This window comes from Podospora bellae-mahoneyi, chromosome 6, assembly GCF_035222275.1.
Source record: "Podospora bellae-mahoneyi strain CBS 112042 chromosome 6, whole genome shotgun sequence".
NCBI classification, from domain to species: Eukaryota; Fungi; Ascomycota; class Sordariomycetes; order Sordariales; family Podosporaceae; genus Podospora; species Podospora bellae-mahoneyi.
In genome coordinates, this window is record NC_085885.1 from 1730585 (window position 1) to 1751905 (window position 21321).

The 21321-nt window shown below is 53.1% G+C and overlaps 5 protein-coding genes across 5 annotated transcripts; 3 read left to right on the plus strand and 2 right to left on the minus strand.

Annotated features, from left to right (window-relative positions):
* The first annotated feature begins 7 nt into the window (after window positions 1-7).
* Window positions 8-4365, plus strand: CHO2 (phosphatidylethanolamine N-methyltransferase). Its single transcript, XM_062880706.1, has 4 exons — window positions 8-1019; window positions 1185-1778; window positions 1837-3833; window positions 3893-4365. The coding sequence occupies exons 1-4, from the start codon at window positions 827-829 to the stop codon at window positions 3956-3958; spliced, it is 2850 nt and encodes a 949-aa protein (XP_062729445.1). The 5' UTR covers window positions 8-826; the 3' UTR covers window positions 3959-4365.
* A 2568-nt stretch (window positions 4366-6933) lies between these two features.
* Window positions 6934-11687, plus strand: RGA2 (Rho-type gtpase-activating protein). The gene is made up of 5 exons (XM_062880705.1): window positions 6934-7833; window positions 7890-7920; window positions 7976-11077; window positions 11134-11267; window positions 11326-11687. Exons 1-5 carry the CDS (start codon window positions 7768-7770, stop codon window positions 11470-11472), a joined length of 3480 nt encoding a protein of 1159 aa, XP_062729446.1. The 5' UTR covers window positions 6934-7767; the 3' UTR covers window positions 11473-11687.
* Window positions 11688-11840: 153 nt separating this feature from the next.
* On the minus strand, window positions 11841-16004 carry QC761_602580 (uncharacterized protein). Its single transcript, XM_062880704.1, has 5 exons — window positions 15111-16004; window positions 14973-15041; window positions 14167-14904; window positions 12754-14112; window positions 11841-12696 (listed from the first exon to the last, which is right to left on the minus strand). Exons 1-5 carry the CDS (start codon window positions 15128-15130, stop codon window positions 12612-12614), a joined length of 2271 nt encoding a protein of 756 aa, XP_062729447.1. The 5' UTR covers window positions 15131-16004; the 3' UTR covers window positions 11841-12611.
* A 175-nt stretch (window positions 16005-16179) lies between these two features.
* On the plus strand, window positions 16180-18790 carry SSC1 (Hsp70 ATPase ssc1). Its single transcript, XM_062872982.1, has 3 exons — window positions 16180-16421; window positions 16537-16660; window positions 16731-18790. Exons 1-3 carry the CDS (start codon window positions 16395-16397, stop codon window positions 18587-18589), a joined length of 2010 nt encoding a protein of 669 aa, XP_062729448.1. The 5' UTR covers window positions 16180-16394; the 3' UTR covers window positions 18590-18790.
* QC761_602550 (uncharacterized protein) lies at window positions 17192-21186 on the minus strand (the record flags this gene model as incomplete). The annotated part of the gene is made up of 4 exons (XM_062880703.1): window positions 17192-19215; window positions 19293-19481; window positions 19542-19741; window positions 19819-21186. 3 exons carry the CDS (start codon window positions 21184-21186, stop codon window positions 19316-19318), a joined length of 1734 nt encoding a protein of 577 aa, XP_062729449.1. The 3' UTR covers window positions 17192-19215; window positions 19293-19315.
* Window positions 21187-21321: the final 135 nt, after the last annotated feature.

The window sequence follows — 21321 nt, forward strand, 5'->3', positions numbered from 1 at the left end:
AGAACCCGGAAATCTGGAAAGGGGTGCGTGATATGGAGCCGTCATCAGCGGGTAGAAAGCCGTGGTGGTCCCCAGAAACCGTTGGAAACAAAACCAAAAAAAATAGATGCCAGATGGTGTCAAAACAGATTCAACCCCACGTTGGGCCGGGGTTTATTTTCTAGTATCGATAATCGCCAACGATAAACCAATTGGAAAAAGCCGTTCGTCCCTATCTGCGGGTACGCTGAAGTGTCCGCTCGTTGCCGACTGGTCCAGCAGAATCGTCAAAGGTCCCCTACAAACCCGCGAACCCACAAAGCTCAAGCAGAGCCAGAGGAAAGTGCATGTGAAATAAAAGCAGGAACCCCAGACTTTGAAGCGACGGGGCGGATCTATCTCCAAGACCATCATCTCCAAAACAGCAACTGCCGGCGACAACCTGGGATTTCTGTGACATCAGACTGCAAAACCTGTTCCCCAGCAAAAGACCAAACAGAAAGCCGATAGGCCAGACCCTCGGGGATACCACCGGCATAGCCTGGAACAGAAAACTGTCTACCACACCGCGTGCAGACACGGCACAGCAACACCCAAACCTAAATTGTTCTTGGCGCGGGAACGTGGGCGGTTTGGTTTGTCTTTGCCATCACACGACCAACCCGTTGCTTCGAACTCGCTCTCTTTTTGCCCCTCCCTCCCTCTTCCTCACCTATAACCTCGAACCGCCATCTCAACCCTCACACCACAAACTCGGTGATGGTCTCGGGGCCAGGAAAGCTCAACCTTGGTCTCTGCTTGTAAATCGGTCTTCAACACCGACGACAAACGCCGAGGGAAATCAGTCATGAGCACAACTACTGCCATTGATGACCCTGCGGGGCTCAAAACCACACGCCAACGCAACAACCAACCCCAACAGTCCGAGATCCCCTTGCCCTCGCCGTCCATTAGTGATGTCGACTCCGACTCGAATAAGGGCGATGACCACCGAGACGCTCATGTGAAAAAGGCATACGGCCGAACTCCAGATGGAACGGGTATGCACACTCTACTCTCTCCGTCCCAAGTCTTTCTCTCCCAGGAGGCCCAACTCCTGGACCCCTCTTCCCCTAACCTGCCCTACTGCAAGGTGCTGTAAGCTGTAAACAAAAAAAAAAAAAAAAAATAAGGATGCAAGTGCTAATCATGACGACCATCCGTAGTCTTCGTCGTGCCCGAGACCCATGACATGGTCTCCCAATTATTAGACCCTCGCGAACCCAAGAACCTGTCCGATTACATTGTCCTCGGTGTTCTCGCCCTGCATATTTGGCTCGCTTGGGCTGTGCCAGCGCCCTATAACAAGTACCTGCTCGGATTTGCGTTTACCTTCTGGAGACTTGCATACAATGCTGGGATCGGCTATCTGTTGACTGTTCAGTCAAAATACACTCTCCTCGTCACCTGGGCTCGTCGGTTAAGGGCTTTTGAACAACCCGCCACCAACCCGCGGCCATGGCTTTACAACCTCCTCAAGACGGAGCTCGAGACCAAGATCCCCAAGGACTACAAGATGGATGAGGCTCCGATCGAGTACAACACCTGGCTTGCTTTCCGTCGCATTGTCGATCTGATCCTGATGTGCGACTTTGTGTCGTACTGCCTGTTCGCCATTGTCTGCGCCCACACGCCTGAGGATGAGGGGTTGGGCATGCTTCTTGGCCGTTGGGTCGGGGGTATTGCGCTTGTTGGCTTCAACCTTTGGGTCAAGCTGGATGCGCACAGAGTGGTGAAGGACTATGCCTGGTACTGGGGCGGTAAGTGAACTTGCGCTTGGAAATGAAGGTTGCAGTTGGTTTGCTGACTGCCTTCTAGACTTCTTCTATCTGATCGAGCAGGAACTGACTTTCGATGGCGTCTTCGAGATGGCTCCCCATCCCATGTACTCCATTGGCTACGCTGGATACTACGGCATCTCGATGATGGCTGCTAGCTATGATGTTCTCTTCATCTCTATCGCTGCCCACGCTCTCCAGTTTGTCTTCTTGGCCTTTGTCGAGAATCCTCACATCGAAAAGACCTACAACCCGCCACCCCCACGTCTCCGGGCCGAATCCGAGATTGGCAGCCAGACCGAGGCCGATGCTTTGGTCACCAAGGAGCTTAACGGGAACTCTGATATCCCCCAGCCTGTTCACAACATGATTGGAAGCTTCGATCTCTTCAGAGTGACCGACGCTTCCTCTCTCATCATTGTTGCCTGCTTCATCGCCTTGACGGTTGTCACTCCCACCACCCGCACTTACCAGACTCTGGCTGTTGTGAACGCTATCTTCTGGCGTCTTTGGTACTCTGTTGGTTTGGGCTACATCCTGAAGAAGCAATCCGAGAAGAAGATGTATACCAGACACTTCCTCAAGTTTGGCGAGAGCACCGGCGAGGCCTGGAGACAGTGGAAGGGCCTGTACCACATCAGCATGATTCTCTGCCACGTCTCGTTCTTGACCGCCTGCTGGAAGATGTACACCTACCCTGAGGATTGGAGCTACGGTTCTGTTCTCCTGAAGCATGTGATTGGTGTCAGTCTGATTGCTCTTCAGCTTTGGACATCCTCTAGCATCTACGAGTCTCTTGGCGAGTTTGGCTGGTTTTATGGTGATTTCTTCTTCGAGAGCCCCCGCCCACCCACGTACAACTCCATCTACCGTTTCCTCAACAACCCCGAGCGTGTGCTTGGTGCTGCTGGTTTCTGGGGCTTGGCTCTCATTACCTGGAGTAAGGCTGTTTTCGTCATGGCGCTTGTCAGCCAGCTTTTGATGCTGGGATTCATTTCGTTTGTCGAGAAGCCTCACATGCAAAAGATCTACGGCCAGAACCTCCGCAAGGAGGCCGGCCTTACCAAGTTTGTCAAGAAGTCCCTTCCCGCCCCTGTCAAGAGATGGCAACAGGGTGTCGACAAGGTCCTCGATGAGACCAAGCACTTTGCTGAGGACTTCATTGATGCCGCCCTTACCAGACTTTCTGCCGGCTCTTCCAACTTCGTCAAGGACACCACCGCTCTCTTCCACAAGCCCCTCCGTCTCTCTATCAACCGTATCGACCGCGATCTTGCTGGATATGACCCCAAGCACTACAAGCTTTCCGTGGAGGGCGAGCAGCTGATTGCTCCTGATGAGAAGGCTACCCGGAAGGAAAGTGCCGATGCTCGTGTCTCCAAGGATGTCAAAACCAAGGTCTTCCAGTATGGCGCTCCCATTCGTGTCAAGTGGACAGCTCCTGCCAACCACAGCAAGAAGGACTGGGTTGGTCTCTACTTGGTCACCGACAACCGCAACAGGGATTTCACTGAAGTGCCATCCCTCGGCCGCTGGATCCCCACGTGCCGCGGCCAGTACGACACCACCACTGACGAAGGCATTATTTCGTATGATGAAAAGGTCGAGTCGGAAGGTGTCGAGGGCCCTCTTGTACAAGGCGAGATGTTATTCGAGGGTGACAAGCTTTGGTGGACACAGGGCGTGTACGAGTTCAGATACCACCACCACGGCAAGCACAGCGTCATGTCGATCTCGGAGCCGTTCGAGGTCCGCATTCCGTTGGTTGTGAAGGAGGGTACCGAGCTCACCATTGAGGAAGCCGAGAACGCCCTGCTGCCTATTGTACGGAACTGCCTTGACCGCGACCCAGAAATCGCGCCAGAGACTGTTGACGAGCCATGGGGTGCTCATGTTGAACGTGATGGCAAGTATGCCGAGAGAGTGGTGTATGCCATTCGTGAGATGTTTGCCATTGAGTTCTCGCCGGCGGTGGTGCCAGCAGATGGGAACGTCAAGAAGTTGGCGTGGAGGGTGGTTAACGGAAGAATTGCTCTTGTAAGCTTCTTTTCTTCCATTGGTCAAGCAGTGCCAGCTTGCTAACGACACTTCAACAGGCTCCATATAGTATGTCATTACAATCAAGAAGACCGCCAACACCCGTTGCCGACAGTTACAAATAAACGGGATGTTATGGTGGGAGCAGAGGATGAACCGGGTTGCACATGATGGACTTTTCTCTCTCTTCATTTTGCATGACTGGAAGAAGGGGTTTGGGATTAGACAAATTACTATCTAGATGCATGAGATACCATGGGTGTTGGGCGGTTGTTTGCACCAAAAATTGGCGTTGTTTTTGGGCTTGGGGGGGCGTGTGAAGATAGTCATGGCAGGTTACGTAAAGCTGCTCATGAATGCAGAGGAGGATGAGGGGAGAGTGAGATGAATATGCGAGATTGGATTCGGAAGGGAAATTATTAGGTAGAGCGTGGAAAACAATATGGTAGATTTGCCAGCAATGATGTACCTTATATCATCACAATATTGCGATGGCATTTGAGGGGCTTTGTAACCAACGGTTCTGGCCAGAACCGTTGGTTTAAAGATGAGGCCTTGTGGTGATGAATACTGCTGGCAATTATGGCCAGTCAAGAACAAGCTTCATGGGCTGAACAGGAACCTACTCATTGAACGGAACGATTGCCTCCAAGCGATCCAACTTTGGGGGTGGTGTATGGATGGGTAGGTATGTATATCTTACCGATCTGGTAAGTTGTCTCTCCAGTGTTTGTAAAGATGACATCCTTTTTGACTTGATCCGTTCTTTCTAGGCACGGGTATGGAGCCAAAGTTCTGTGCGTTAATGATACTATCCAAGCTTCCCCATAAAAACCCACAGACATTCTTTGACGGGAAGATCAGGATCTGGGGGTTGTGGAATGCTACGTGATGATGATGGACCCTGAAAGATATGGACCCTGAAAATCGTTGATTGACAGACATGTTCTGTACCTCCCTTGCTTCACGTGTTGACGGAATTATAGATCTGCAGAGAACTTTCGGCTAGAGGGTTAAACGGACATGGTGAGATTATGGAGTGGACGGGTATGCATGTTGTGCAGGTGAGGCGAGACGGCTCGCCTAGAGGGAGGTATGGGGCTTATTTATAGAGTGAAGTTGAGGGGCAGAAGGGCATACATGAGATTTGGGGGCTTCAACCGGTTGTTGTGGTGATTCGTGGATGCACCATGAAAGGTGTCGCAGCAACTCGAGGGTTCAGAATTGTTGATTGGGTGAGTGATGAGTAACTGGTAGCAGCACCCTCACATCCCCAAATCTACTCACGTCCCTGCAATCTCATGCCCATGTTGTAAATATCGCATGTAACTGATGCTCACATTGTAGCCCACAAGACGACGTCCTCGAGGTTGAGACTATGATCGTATCAAGATCACCACAAAGGTGCGTTACTACATGCCCCTGGGCAAATGTGGGGAAAAAGGGCCAGGAACCAGGTCCGGGCTGTACGGGTAGTCAATGTTTCACAAACGGCTCACGTCTCATGTAATTTCCGCATATAGTGTTATACATAAACAGTCTTGCAAATTGACCAAACCATCGACAATAGAACGTCCCGCTATTTTAATGTTTACATGGTTCTATCATATGCGAATGACTGATCTCGGTGGTGAAAGTCGTCCCTTTTTCGTTGCTCAAGTGGGGAAGCAATGCAGGGACAGGGTTGAGATTCTGAAACGCCAAGGAACCAACGGGATGTGGTGGTTTCTGGGGGTGGGATTTCAAGATCAATCGCATATCGAGCTGGTTTGCAGATCTTCAGGGTTGCTAGTGCGAAAGTTGTAGCCAAAACACTACGACGACGAGATATTATGATGGATGGGGAGATCACACCGAAGGGAAGAATATGAAGGAACGTCCAGGGACCTTCTTACTGTGATGAGAGGCTCGCTCATCGACTTGAAACATGCATCGTGGTGGAAGCGGCAGCGAATGTGTAACCCGTGCCCTATTTTGTGTCGGTACCTTGATTCGGCGAATTACACCAGGGCGGCAGTTTCATCTTTGGCCAGACGATATTGGCTGTATCCGAATGTTTGTATGGTGCGGTAGGTAAGGATGACGACGTGGTGTGTGTGTGCGAGGTGAACCGGACGTTGAGCGTGGTGAGCGGATTGGTCTGCTGGGTGTTGTGCAACGTCCGAAGAAGCCTGCGTTGCTGTTTATATATCTCAAGATGGGTTGTCGTTGCTGATCCCAGCCGACAGCAGCCGCCAACAAGCAACCGCGCCGCCGACCATCAGACGTTTAATTCTCGTTCTTAGTTTGTCGGTGTGGTATCGCAATGGAAATGCTGGCCAGAGGCACAGTCCATCAGATGGGAAACACACTGTTCGCCCAGCCCCGCCGTCGTCGTCTATTGATCCCACTGGACAAGCAACCTAGACATGGTCAGCAAATGTGGCTGAATAGAACGCAGTGCTGGAACATGGAAGCGTTGCAGTCAAGGCGGCTGGCTCGGGCCCCATATGCAAATATCCTTCTTGCAGGCCATCTGCCGGTGCCGCCAGCAGCGTTGCCAGCAACAAAAGCACCAGGACTTGCTGTCCGTCAGCCCTCCCAGGAACTCGGGTGTGCAACATCACGTCTGCGTGCTCGTCGCACGGCATCAAGCACATCCAGTAAACTAGATGTCTTCATCACCGGTCAACCCCAGCCTGGCCCTATTGTCGGCGGGTACGGTGCTGTATGCTGTAAACCATGGCTGTCGATTCGTCCAAAGCCGTGAGGAGAAAACAGCCTGGCCACTGACATAAAACCTTTTGGAAAAGATTCGGGCTGCTCTGCCGAAGTCGCGAGAGGTGAGGGTTGGACAAACAAGCTCATATGGCGGGGCAAGGATGGAAGAACAGTGATTAGCTACGCAGAAAGCCGAAATGAATACATATGCATGTTGAGGGTGAGAGAGAGAGAGAGATGTTCTTGACATAGGTACTAGATATGGTGAAGTTGGATGGATTGTAGCCAAGACGTAATTGGTTCCCGTATGACCCCTGTAGGCTGCCCCTGAACCTCCACTAAACCCTCCCACTAAACCCCTGGGGCTTGGCCCGTTCTCAACAGGGTCATCACTTTCCATTCACAACTGCTGCCATTTCCTTGAGCTCTCCCTCTCCCATTTCCAGCTGCTGGAGCATGCCCTGGCCGGCGGTTGCGACAATTGTGTCCAGTTTGTGCTTCGTGCTCACCTCCCTCCTCTCACCGCGCTTTTGCTCGCTCAGACGCTCTCTATCATCGCGGCCGTCCCACAGCCAGCCATTTCTCAGCTGTCCTGCACCTCACCTGCACCCATCTGCAAACTGCCAGACCTACCGATTGCTCCACTTCCCCTGCAACGGGCGCACTTGTCCAGGACCTGGCGATTCTCCGTGCCCGCACTTCTCCGCCGAGAGCGACAAGTCAGCCCGACGCTCCCATCTTTCCATCGCCGTCGCCCCTCTCTGAGCCTCTCTGGACTCGTCCGTTCTTGTCTAAGTAATCCTTCTCTCCATCGACCGACTGTCGCCTGTCGCCGGTGCCATCCTCGGCATTGACACTGTGCCCTCGGTCTGCCGGCACGAACCGTCGATCCTCACGTCCAACAAATAATTCCCAACGCTCGACGACCCTTTCACGGCGGTCTACGAATACATACGAACGAACAACGGGCCGGCCTTTGCCTTTGTTGGCCCCTCCACACTCCCGCCTCGGCCGTTGCAAGAAAACACGATCGGACAGATACTCCTTTTTTCTTCTTTCTTTTTTGATTTGTTTTTTGGATTGTGACAAGTGATCCTGTTTATGCGATACTCGGGTGCTGTTGGCTGCCATCCCACCGCTCTGCCTTGATCGTACTTGATGCTTGATTCTCCATCACCTCGGGCCACCACCGAGAGAACGCAACAAAACAAGAGAAACCATATATAACATAGCCATGGATGACTATCTGGATAGCCCCATGGAGACGGAGGATGTCTTCCCTTGCAAAGGGTGCGGAGAGGTAGGTTTCGCCTCCGCCTTGAGCTCGGAGTCTTGGCCACGTCTAATACATGACAGATCCTCGAGGAGGGCAAAGCCTTTGAATTGGGTATGATGTTCCAACTCTATAAAGGGGCTCGGATGGTGCTGACACTGCGCTACAGCTGGAAACCGATGGCATCTTGACTGCTTTCGTTGCAACACATGTAACACGCTACTCGACTCGGATGCGAACCTGCTCCTGCTTGGAGATGGTTCCCTCATCTGCAACAACTGCACCTACAGCTGCAGCGCTTGCAATAATAAGATTGAAGACCTTGCCATCCTAACCGGAGACCAGGCTTTTTGTGCAAGCTGCTTCCGCTGCAGGAACTGCAAGAGGAAGATCGAGAACCTGCGATATGCCCGCACATCACACGGCATCTTTTGCATGAACTGCCACGAGTCCCTCATGGCAAGACGACGCAAGAAATCAAAAGCAGCAGCTCAAGCAAAACAACGAGAAAAGGATGCGTCGCCCATGATCACAGACAAGTCCCTGCCCGCCTTGCCGCCAAACGCCGTCCCTCCTATAGCGTTCTCGGGCGATAGGGCAACCCCCGACTCCGACACGCCTACCGAGCTGTCGCCGCGTCCTCGTAATGCATATGGTGGCATCAACGAGTCGTCTTCGCGCAGCGTCTCGAGGAACGAGCTTTCTCCCGAACGAACCCAAGACTCTTCGAAAGAGCCATCGCTTGCGCCACCTCAGCAAAACTATCGGAACAACCGAAACTCAACCATTCTTTCTGGCGATATGAGCATTGGAGATGGCGAAGGATTCTTCATCCCGGTAGCGCTGGATCCCAGCCCTGCCCCTTCACTGACGCCACAGTCCATGTCCGATACTTTTACCGACTCAAGCAGGAGGAAACAGGAGAGAGATTACTTCAGTGTACCGAAGCCAAGTCCATCCCAGGACAAGAGATCGGAATCCGCAGCATCCACGCCCCATATCGCTTTCCAAGAAAAAGGCAGACAACCGTCGTCCGACTATGAAGTACCACAGTACGAAAGACCAGCGAGGAAGCTTTCGAAGCGGAACGGCAAACCCCAGACATCGCCAGGAATTGGCGAGGAAAGGAGGCCTTCGAATGGGAGGACACCCACAAACGATGAGTTCAAACTGCAAGACGCCCCCAAGAGCAAAAAGCTTGTCAACTCCAGGAGTAATTCTTTGTCGGGTGGTTCTATCGACGCTTCAGCTCCCACAAGACCACCGCCAGCACCGTCCAGAAACAGGGAACCGCTTTCAAACACTGTGAACAACAACTCGCCGTCTCCTTCGAATTTGTCCGAAAGAGTTACGCCTCCTCGAGCTTCTCAGGACTCCCGGTTGAGGGACGAAGATGCTATCCGGCCATCGATAGATTCACTGTCCAACAGGACGGATCTTTCTGGGCCCAAGCCGGTAGCGCGCAAAGAAGTACCACAGCCACCACCTCGGAATGGCGAGCTACAAGTTCGTCCAGCGGCTCCCGAACAAAAACTAAGCGACACCTACATGCAACCACGGGCAGCTCCACCACCGCCGCCGTCGCAGGCTGGGCAGCGAACACCTAGGGGATCTGTGAGCTCAGTGAATGAGGAAGGGAAGGTATCACCCAAGTTGCCGCGGTGGAGCGCTGGTGGCGACTTCAGCATGGACGAGGACATGGCTAGAATCCTTGGTACCGACGAGGGCTCTTCATCTATACTGCGTCGTGTGTCCAATGCCGTTCGTCACGGGCGACATAATAGTGCCGAAACCGCTACCCACCAGACGAGGGTCGGTCACAGCAGGAGCGTCAGCGAGACGACTCGAGGCACCACTTCGCCCCGTTGGCCTAGAACGCCAATTGCTGAAGACCCAACGAACGGTGGCCATGTTCCCGACATCAGCAGCCCGATCTCGCTCTCCGGAGCTGCCCATGATGATCCAATGTTCCTGAAGCGGCAGCTCAGAAACTCGGAGCAGCGCGTTGCAGAGCTTGAGCGACAGTTCAACACCGAGAAGGATCTCAAGAACTTAAACAAGAAACTTGTGGAAAAGAGAAAGACTGTGTCTGTTCTTGATACCCAGACAGAGATTATGATCCGGCAGCTTGAGGTTTTGGCCGGTTATGTGGAGCGGGCAAAGAAGACGAGCGAACCCCTGGATCCCCGGGAGCTGGAGGAATCTGCCATCAAAGACTTTGTGCAAAAGCTGGAGAAGGTCAAGCAAAACATGACGGCAGCGATCGAGCAACTCCACGCTGAGCGGGATGACCTGCTCGAGGAAAGGAATCAAGCCATTGCCGACCGCGACCGCGCCCTTCTCGAGTTTGAGCAGCTTTCGTCCAAGAATGCGCAGTTGGCTGATCTGAACAACGATCTTACACACCAAATCCAAGAGAGGTTCAAGCAGCAGATCAATAATGGTGATCTCAAGATGCCTCCAAATGGTCTTGGCATCTACAGCCATTCCAAGGGCTCGTCCTCGGTCAACTTGGATACCGCCAGCATGCAGACTGGAACCACCCTCATGGGCACTGATGCTGAGGAGCCCATCCTTGAGGGCCCAACAGTGGTGAATATTCGCAAGGGTCAAGTCAAAAAGTTCAACTGGAAAAAGGGGTCAAGCAAGGTTGCGCACAACATCACGAAGGGCATCAACCGTGCGGCAGGTGCCTTCCAGGCACAAGAAGGCAATCCTCGCATTGGCGCCCCTCAGACGCTGAACAGCGACAGCATTGGCATCCCGTACAACATGACGGTCGCTCAGGTCGAGTCACCAGTCACCACGATCCCGCCTCCACCACCACCTATGGGCGTGAACAGAGTCAACACCGACCAGCGTCAAGGTTTTGGCTTCTTTGGCAAGAAGCAGCAACAGCAGGCAATGATTAAGTCCCAGTCCATGAACAATGTCCCAGCACCGGCAGCAGCCGAAGCACCAAGCACGTTGTTCGGATCGGAACTGGTCGAGAGGGCGGATTATGAACGCCGTCAGATACCCAACGTCGTCACGCGCTGCATTGAGGAGGTGGAGCTGCGGGGCATGGACATTGAGGGTATCTACCGGAAAACGGGCGGCAACTCGCAGGTCAAGATGATACAGGAAGGGTTTGACAAGAATGGGGACTTTGACATTTCGGATCCCGACTTGGACATTACGGCTGTGACGAGCGTGCTGAAGCAGTATTTCCGGAAGTTGCCGACGCCGCTGTTGACGTTTGATGTTTATGAGAGGATTTTGGAGAGCAACAGTAAGTTTTTTCTTGGGCTCCTTACAGGGAGAGGTAAATGCTGACAGTGGGAAAAGCAATCCAAGACGAGAGCGAGAGGTGCGCGCACATGAGGAGGACGATTAATACGCTGCCGCCAAAGCATCGGGACTGTCTGGAGTTTTTGATGTTTCATCTTGCTAGGGTGGCCAGTAGGGAGAGGGAGAATTTGGTATGTAATTATTCTTGGTTTGTTTGCTTGAATGTGGTGGCTGACGGAGAATGTGTAGATGTCCCCCAAGAACTTGGCCGTGGTGTTTGCGCCGACGATTATGAGGGATCACAGTCTGGAGAAGGAGATGACGGACATGCATGTCAAGAATTTGGCGGTGCAGTTTTTGATTGAGAATAGTCATGTTATTTTTGGAGAGGCTTGAGTGGGTGGGTGGTGAGAGGGGAAAAGGGAGAGGTGGTGGTGGGTTTGTTCTTATTTAGCGACAAAGGAAAGAAGGGTGTTTGAAGTAGTGTTGTTGTTGCTATTGATTTTTATTTTTTTTACTTGATCCTACAGAAGCCCCCAGAAAAGGGGGAGGAGTGTTATGAGGAGTTTGTATATAAGACGGCCCCTGCTTTGAGTCTGAGGGAAAGATGGGTGGTGGGGGGGTGTTTCTTTCAATTTTCCTTGAGTCTTTTTTATTCTAGGACGTTTTTTTTAATGGGTTTCTCAGCCGGCATGGGCGAGCAGCACTACTTGATTAGTAGGCATGAGCATTGCGAGAGGCGTGGTTTGGGGTATCTAGGGGAGGGAAATATCACGCTAAATTTCATGGTCAACATGATCGTATCTCGAGAGTGACTTTGTCAACGTGCTCATGAATGCTGAGCGATATCAAATGGGATCAATAAACCATATATATATAACTATACACTTTCCCCCTCCAAAAAAGGGGCTTCGGTACAACAAACGGGGTAGACATTCAAAGCAAACATGTAAAAATAAAATAAAATTCTCCTCCCCCTTCGCCTTTTCCCTCTCTCAGCCTTGCTAATAATATTGTCCCCCCCCTCATCACAATGTGTGTAGGTGGCCAATCTTGTTGAGCCCCTCCAATTCATTCCCCCTCCCTTCCTCCCTCATACAAGTTCAAATTCTTAGGTAAGCAATAGTCCATTAATGCAGGAACTTTTTGTGTCCTCTCCCTTCCCCCCAGTCACTCGCTCCCTTTTTCGGAAAACAGGCTTGTAGGTGAACAGGTTCTAGAAAAGTTCGTGCGTAGGTGTTTGTGAGTAGCGCGTCCGTGTCGTGTCGTTATAATAGCCTATTTCGCTCCTGGCTCAAGTAGAATGTTGCCCAAGTCCCTCAGAAAATCCCAGACACGATTGAAAGTGAAGAAGAAGAAAATGAAATCGCGATAACGCCGTCGAAAAGATCAAATATGCAGCCTTTACGTTCCTCATAACAAGCGAAAAACCCAAGCCAGAGAAAACATCAATTAAGTGAAATTAGAAGGTGTCCTGTCCTTGCCGAAAGAAACTGGGGACAAAGCTGTAAGATGACACACTGGATCGTCGAGACCTAGCGGAATTCTATGCTTGGGAAAAGCTTCCGACTCAGCTTGTTGATGTGGAATTCGTATACGCCACTCTCGGCGCCGACGAACCTGTTGACAGACAGTCAGCATGAAGCCATAACAAGACACTCGAAAAGCACAACTTACAAGACCTCACCGTCCTCGCTCCACGACAAGCCAGCTGTGTCATAGGGTTCCGGTCGGATATGGGACGGCACAATGGACCCAAACATGCGCCTCGTCGGGCTCTCCTCCAGCTCTCGCATCAGGTACGCTGCTCTAATACGCCGTTGCAGGTCAGTAAACGGGGCATCCTCAGAAGAGCTTGTGGTAGGGACATCCGCTGCGGTGAGCAGAGAAACAACAAGTTGGGGTGAGGGGCCGCCGTACAATGCCTCCACGTTGTCCCATCTGCTCGCAGAGGAAGCCGGGTTCGCGTTGGCCATCAGCCGCGCCACCAGCGCCCGCCGATCCGAAGTATCAATTCGAGAACCTGAAACAGGAGGACGCGACGAAAGGGGTGCTGCATACCGCCGTCTCTCTGCAATAAAGCTGCCGCCGGTGGCAGCAGCAGCAGTGTTGCTGGTACTGCTGTAACCTTCCCGCGCCGTGCGTGTCTGTTCCTCGCGCATGCGCAGGCTGTCGCGAAGCCGTTCCCTCTGGTCACGAACGTTCCCAAGGAGATCGTCAACGGCACGAGAAACGCTCGCGCTACGGTCTCGTGTTCTCGTGGCACCAGGAGTCAAGGATGATCGTGAGCCTCGCTCAGCCCATGGGGATCTGCTGGTGCCCACTCCGTTGCCCGCTCCGCTCCCAGCACCAGTACCAGTCCCCGTCCCCGTCCCCGTCCCCGATCCGCTACCGGTACCGCTTTCATTGGCACCGCCGCTGTTCGATGTTGCCCTCGGAAAACTGGTCGACGACCCCCACCGTTCAGAGGCCCGCCGGCCACCCTCCACTGCTTCTAGGGCCACCATCTCACGCCTTCGGCTACCTTGAATGGCTTCCAGAACAACCGTCTCTTCAGGTGTTAGTGGTATGTTGTATCTCTCCAATGCTTCTCGTACATCTGGTCTCCGGCCCTGCCGCTCGCCAGCCAAGTCCAGGGTGCTGGAAAAGTTAGAAAGGATGTCACCTCTCTCACGCCGGAATTCCTCAATCAGACGAGGGTCAATAGTGTCTCGGTCCATCACCGGCAAGTGCTCAAAGTCATCGTCCTGGTCCAGGTACAGAATCTGCCTCTTGTCAAACCCGGTACGAATGTCTGCGATGCCTACCCTGCCCCGGTCCTCGGTCCAAGCCAGCAGATCGATAGGGCCTGGCGCAAACGCCATATCACGCACGGCACCAAAGTCCTGGTTTGGTCGTGACGTGGTAAAAACAGCGCATACGGGATCGGCGGCTGCTACATCGAGTGCCGCCACATCGAATACTGAGATGGTTCCGTACTGGGTTCCCACCGCAAGGTATCTACCAGTACCCGAGAAACACAGCGCAAAACTGCCCCTGTTGTTCTGTTAGTACACACTCAAAGGCTCATGAATAAGGTTGGGTCTCGACCTGTTGTCTGATCGGTCATCCTTGCTCTGGCTCTCCAACTGAATCTTTCTACATGGCGTCCACTCGTACAGCGGCTGGCCCGAAATGGAGAAGGAGATGCCTGCGGCTTGTGACTTCTTCAACCTCCTCTTGTGGATATAAAGATAGGGGTCGTCGCTAATGGCACACAGAAGCTGTCCGTCCGGGGAAATGACGGCGCGGTTCATAAAGTCGGGGTACTTGATTTCGTCGAGTGTCTCCATGTTACACAGACTGGCAACAATAACGGTGCTATCGTTGTTGGCCAGAACGGCAACGCTATCGTCGTAAGCCCCCTTGCATGGCTTTTGCAATGTAGGTGTGAACCATAGAGTGATGCAGTTCACCCTATCTTTGCCACAATGCCTGCTCCGAGCCACTGAATTTTTGCCAGCATTCGCTCGGGTTGATCGGGACATGTCCAGCGGCGTCCCAGCAGCTCGGTCGCGCAGATGTAGTTCGAGGATTGTTTCGATATCGTCTTCGGCGCAAGGCTCGTCGACCCGGAAGGCACTGAAGGCGCCCTTCTCGCCTCCACAGCAGATCCAGCCATTGCGCGCTACCAGACACCTAGGTGGGAACGACAACCGTTTGACCGTCTCGGATTCGCCAGTCGTGGTGTTTAATCGTTGAACTGTTATGTGCCGCTCCCCCGCCACCAGCGGAAAGAAGACGGCATCTTGACCATGGACTCCAATGAGGGATCGCAATTGCCAATGCCTAGGATGTGCACAGTTGTATTAGACAGGTAGGACAAGGGCTGCTTGGGAAAAAGACATTTGACATACTGCCACCGAACTGCAGTTCGATAGTGTCGTCGGGGCTTTGCTTGGATAAGATGCTCGGTGGAGTTGTAACTGCGGTTGCAGCCATCAGGTTAGCCATCGTCAAGCGCATTGTAGGTGTGTATTGGAGTTTGCCCTTACCCGTCGCGAGTGACAGCCATGGTTGCCGATGTCTTGGCGAGGATGTGCTACGGTAATGCGAACCATCAAATGGGGTGGTGGGCGATTTGGAAAAGCAAAGCAAAAGCAAGTGTCGCTGGCGATAATGGACAAGGTTGGGAGAGGCCTCTCAGACGACAGTCGTCATTGTCGAGAAGGCGGAGTAATTGCTTGGGTACGGGGTGGCTCGAGTGGTAAAAGGCAAAGTTGAGAGGTCGAGGTCTGAACTGCTTGCAAGCTTAATGTTGCGTGCCGCTTGCTGCTGGTGCTGCTGCTTGTGCCTGTTGCTGCGTCGCGTAAAGTATAAAGGCCCCTCGCCACAATAGGTACAACTGACTGGAAGAAAGGCAAGCCCCACAAAGATGAGGGACGGCTGGCTGGGCTGGTCTTGGAGGACAGACAATAGGTATTAATAATGATGATGAGAAGAAGATATACAACTATGGCTTCTTCAAATACAGAGTACTAATATTCTTTGGTTGCTGGCAAAAGTCCGCAATCACCGTTCACAGGGCTAAGTACAACTGTGACGCAATCACCACCTTGGATGGTCTCCGCCTGAAACGCTGCCGACAAAACAATTGATTGCGGGCTCGGACCAACAGCAGACGAAACCTCGGGGCTGCGATTGATCTCCACCGTTCTCCCGACTGCCGTGGACAAGGCTCCATTGCGGGTGAGCGGCTTCGGAAGGTGACCCCAGTCAGCCCGGCCCTGATGGTGAAAAGCGAGCGCCGTGCCGAAAAACAGATGGGTATCACCGGTATCACCGGACCTTGTCCGCAACAGCTTGCTTCTCCTCCACACTGAAACTGAGAAACTGAGAGGGTAATCTCCAGCACCGGGATGGCAATCACGGCGGTTTCATATACCAACGAAAACAAAAAAAAAAAAAAACAAAAAAAAAAGTTCTGCGTCAAATGACTTGAAGAATAATTACACAATGGCTCGTCACGTGTCTCGCCGCCTGGTCCTCGTCTCCCCGGCTTCACGCGGGGGCATTTTCTCTGGAAATGGTCCGTGCTTTGCGGGTCCACCCGCTAGGCCGTGGGCGCTCTGCGAAATTTCCAACGCCTTCCAAGGTTCGATGACCGTGCTGCTCGAATTTTTTTGCCCAGTACAAAAGACCTTGCCTTGCCTTGCCGTCTTTTTTCCCTCCTCCCTGTTCCCCATCATCAATCCATACCCTCCCCCGCCGTCTAGTTTTTGCTTTCTGTTTCCTTCCCATCCCGTTCTCACAGGTTGTTTTGAATTGGATTCCTCAAGATGATGTCCACTCGTCTTTCCCGCGCTGTAAGTAACCCCGCATCATCCGGATATCTGCTCATCGCAAAGCTCCAAACTGCTTCCCAAGAGCTCGAACCGCCCGCGCCAGACCACGAATTGTGCTGACCAGCCATGAATACAGCTTCCCAGAGCTTCCACAGTAGCTGCCCGTGCGGGTATGCTCAGGAGGACACCCGCCTTTGCCCAGAGGCGGTACGAGTCCACAGAGGAGAAGGTCAAGGGTGCCGTCATCGGTATCGATCTTGGTGAGTTTTTTCTCCTCCCCGACGGCTACGTCAGCAAACGGTCATGGATGCTAACAATGCGACTCTCTAGGCACAACAAACTCTGCTGTTGCCATCATGGAGGGCAAGACCCCCAAGATCATTGAGAACTCAGAAGGTGCCCGCACCACCCCATCAGTCGTTGCCTTCGCCGAGGATGGCGAGCGCCTCGTTGGTGTGGCGGCCAAGCGCCAGGCCGTTGTCAACCCAGAGAACACCCTTTTCGCCACCAAGCGGTTAATTGGTCGCAAGTTCACCGACGCCGAGGTTCAGAGAGATATCAAGGAGGTCCCATACAAGATCGTCCAGCACACCAACGGTGACGCCTGGGTTGAGGCTCGTGGCCAGAAGTACTCGCCATCTCAGATTGGTGGCTTTGTCCTCAACAAGATGAAGGAGACCGCCGAGGCCTACCTCAGCAAGCCCGTCAAGAACGCCGTTGTTACCGTCCCCGCTTACTTCAACGACTCCCAGCGTCAGGCCACCAAGGATGCTGGTCAGATTGCCGGCCTCAACGTTCTCCGTGTCGTCAACGAGCCCACTGCCGCTGCTCTCGCCTACGGTCTCGAGAAGGAGGCTGACCGCGTTGTCGCTGTCTACGATCTTGGCGGTGGTACTTTCGATATCTCCGTTCTCGAGATCCAGAACGGTGTCTTCGAGGTCAAGTCCACCAACGGTGACACCCATCTTGGTGGTGAGGATTTTGATATCTCTCTCGTCCGCCACATCGTTCAGCAGTTCAAGAAGGACTCCAACATTGATCTCACCGGTGACCGCATGGCCATCCAGAGAATCCGCGAGGCCGCTGAGAAGGCCAAGATCGAGCTTTCTTCTTCCCTCCAGACCGACATCAACCTTCCCTTCATCACTGCTGATGCCTCGGGTCCCAAGCACATCAACATCAAGCTTTCCCGTGCTCAACTCGAGTCCATGATGGATCCCCTTATCAAGCGCACCGTTGAGCCCGTCCGCAAGGCTCTCAAGGATGCCAACCTCCAGGCCAAGGACATCCAAGAGGTTATCCTCGTCGGTGGTATGACCCGCATGCCCAAGGTTGCCGAGTCCGTCAAGAGCATCTTCGGCCGTGACCCTGCCAAGTCCGTCAACCCCGATGAGGCTGTAGCCATTGGTGCCGCCGTCCAGGGTGCCGTTCTTTCCGGTGAGGTCAAGGACCTCCTCCTTCTCGATGTCACCCCCCTCTCCCTCGGTATTGAGACCCTCGGCGGTGTCTTCACCCGTTTGATCAACCGCAACACCACCATCCCCACCAAGAAGTCTCAGGTCTTCTCTACTGCCGCTGATTTCCAGACTGCCGTCGAGATCAAGGTCTACCAGGGTGAGCGTGAGCTTGTCCGTGACAACAAGCTCCTCGGCAACTTCCAGCTTGTCGGCATCCCCCCTGCCCACCGTGGTGTCCCCCAGATCGAGGTTACCTTCGACATTGACGCCGACTCCATCGTCCACGTCCACGCCAAGGACAAGTCCACCAACAAGGATCAGTCCATCACCATTGCTTCCGGCTCTGGTCTCTCCGATTCTGAGATTCAGCAGATGGTTGAGGAGTCTGAGAAGTACGCTGAGCAGGACAAGGAGCGCAAGGCCGTCATTGAGACTGCCAACCGTGCCGACTCCGTCCTCACCGATACCGAGAAGGCTCTCAATGAGTATGCCGACAAGCTTGACAAGACCGAGGCCGACCAGATCCGTGAGAAGATCACCTCTCTCCGTGAGTTCGTCACCAAGACTCAGTCTGGTGAGAGCACCGCCACCGCCGCCGAGATCAAGGAGAAGACCGATGAGCTCCAGATGGCTTCCCTTAACCTCTTCGACAAGATGCACAAGGCCCGCAACGAGGCTGGCGAGTCCACCTCCAGCACCGAGGGCGAGAAGAAGGATGAGCCCAAGGCCTAAGCGTCTTTTGTCTCTTAATCACTATACCCCACAACATATTTTCCTTTCTTCTTCACATGTCTGATTAGGTTGGAGAGGCTACTCCAGTGTATTCTTGTACTCATATATCTCGGTTTTTCGGAGGCTCGCGAGGCTTATCCGGTGTGTTTATTCATGCAGACGGCGGATGGCGTTTTGAGCATCAAAAAACTTTGGCCTGCTTTTGATTTTTTCACTTGGGGGCAGGAATCATCTTACGAATTCTGACGACTAAGATGGGGTCGGGGAATGGGATGGGAAATTGAGGGAAGGGGTTTTCCCTCTCGGATCACAAAACAAAGAGGGTCGCATTGTGTGTATTTGTATATACACGGTCCACACACGATACCATCAAAATATAATTGGGAAATCCCCCCTCATATGTACATTAGTTGTTAGGGTTTGGAAATGAATGAAGAGAGTTTTAGAACACCATGTTTTCCACGCGCGAGTTTTGTGTGTTGTCTGTCGTGTCTTGGTGTGTCTACCTGTAATTGGAGCAAAAGCTTATGGAGAGTTGTTTGGTGGATGGGTTCATGTCGTGGACGAGGTGCCTTAGGTCGTCGGGGTGTTCGAGGAAGGTGAGGAGCATGCCTGCTTCCATGTGCCTCTTTGTAAAAAGAAGGGGTTGATGAGGTGTGAGTGTGTAAGGGGGAGTGGGATAGATAGGTAGGTAGGTATGTACCAAGCTACGTGGCAGTGAAGAGCTCAGATATCGGGGTTGTCGGCCAGGAAGCGGATCACGACGTGGGAGAGGCCTGGGATGGTGAGGGTGTCGCGGCGCATGGGGTTGGGGAGGTTCCATGTTGTGTTGGGATTTGTGCCACCGGAGAACTCGCCTGGGCCCCAGGCTACGGTTCGCAAGGGGTGCCCGCTGTTTTTTGGGGGTTAGTGATTTTGGGGTTTGGGCTGGGGGGAGGAAGGGGGGAAGTACTGGAGATGGAAAGGGTGCTCCATTATGTCGCGGTTGTTGATTGCTATCTGGACTGTCTTGTTTGGGTCGGGGAGGAGGAGGACTTGTTGGTTGAGGGGGAAGTTGTAGTTGTTGTAGCTGCCGGGGTCGGAGTCGGAGTCAAGGGTCTGGGGGAGGGATAGCCAGAGTTGGGCGCTGTGGGGGAGGGGGGAGTAGGAGGTCTGATATTGCGTAGGTAGGTACCCAGTTAGTCATCCGTGAGCACTAGAGAAAAACGATGGAAGGGGGGACAACATACCCTGTTGATAAAGATCCTATTCACTGGCCCGGCTTGCTGAAACTGAAAGTTGATCTCGTGGGTGTTTCTCGAGGGGTGTGCCGTATCTGGTGGGAAGGCGGCCATTTTGCGGATTGGGACGGGGAGGTTGAATGGGAGGTTGGTGCAGTTCTGTGGGATGTCCACCACCGGCTTTATGTTTTGGGGAAGGGATGAGTTGGGGTTTGGGGAGTAGGATAAGAGGGCTGTTCCTTGATGGTTGACGCTTTCGAGTATTTCGCTCGTGTATGGGACATAAGGGAGGAAACACGATTTTGGTATGGTGGCTTTCATGACGAAAGATCCGGTGGTTGTGGAGTGAATTGGGGAGACGAGGACGGAGTACCGCTGGCCGATGTTGAGATGGATTCCTGGAACGGTGATCGGCTCGACTTCTACCCTGTCGATCTCGATAATGGTCAGGTAAGGGTGGGAGTCAATTGTGAAGTAGAGGGATGTGAAGGAGGAGTGGTTGATTAAGCGGAGGTGGGTGGTGGTGTTAGGCATGGGGGTGGTGAACTGCCTGCTGGAAAGTTCACAGATCGGGGGCATGAATGATGGCCAGGTTGACGAGGTGTGGTTGCAGTTTGTGAAGGCGGTGAGGCCGTTGATGAGGATGACGTCGGGAAGGGGTTTGACGCCTGGCACTGACGGGGACCATGCTGAGGAGGGCTGGAGGTAGCTTTCCAACAGGTCCTCCCCGTAGGCGTGGAAGCTGCCTCCCATGAAGACTATTCTTTCTGCCGCGATGTCGACGTCAGGGGGCAGTCTCTCGTCTGGGTCGTGGACTACGATCGGTCCGTAGAGGCCGCCGGTGTATTGAACTTTGGAATGAGCGTGATACCAGAACGTGCCTCGCTGGTCGATGATCTCAATCTCGTATGTGAAGCTCTTGCCGGGTGGTATCGCACACTGAGATATCCCTGCCACGCCATCCATCCAAGTGGTGTTTCGTTGATGGATCCCATGCCAGTGTATGGTCGTGCTTTCGTCCCAAATGAGATTGTTGACCTTGACTCTCACAATGTCACCCGTGTTGACCTCGATAAGCGGCCCTGGACTTTGCCCATTGACGAGCACCATCTTCTTCCACACCCCTGACGGAGCCTCCCGCCTGCGAGTGACATCAAACTCATATTCCCTCAGCCTCTGCTTCCCAGACTCGACCTTGAAACCGGTCTGCAAATTGAGCTCAGTGGTGTTCACCAGTTTATCCAGTGGTATAGAGCTTGATAGCTTCCACGCTGCCATGATGAATGCCATGATGAATGTCAGTAAGAAGACTAGAAATGCCCATACCAATACCCATCCAACCCCTAACAGGATTCTCCGGCATATAAGTAGCCACATCGCCGCTGCTGGTTGTTCCTCTCTCGATGTCGATAGTTCATGGCCGGGTGTTTGCAGCTTCGAGTACTCATCAGCATCATGTTTCTCGTCCTCCACTGAAGAAATCGAGTCCCTGCCGGCATAGTTTAAATCGCG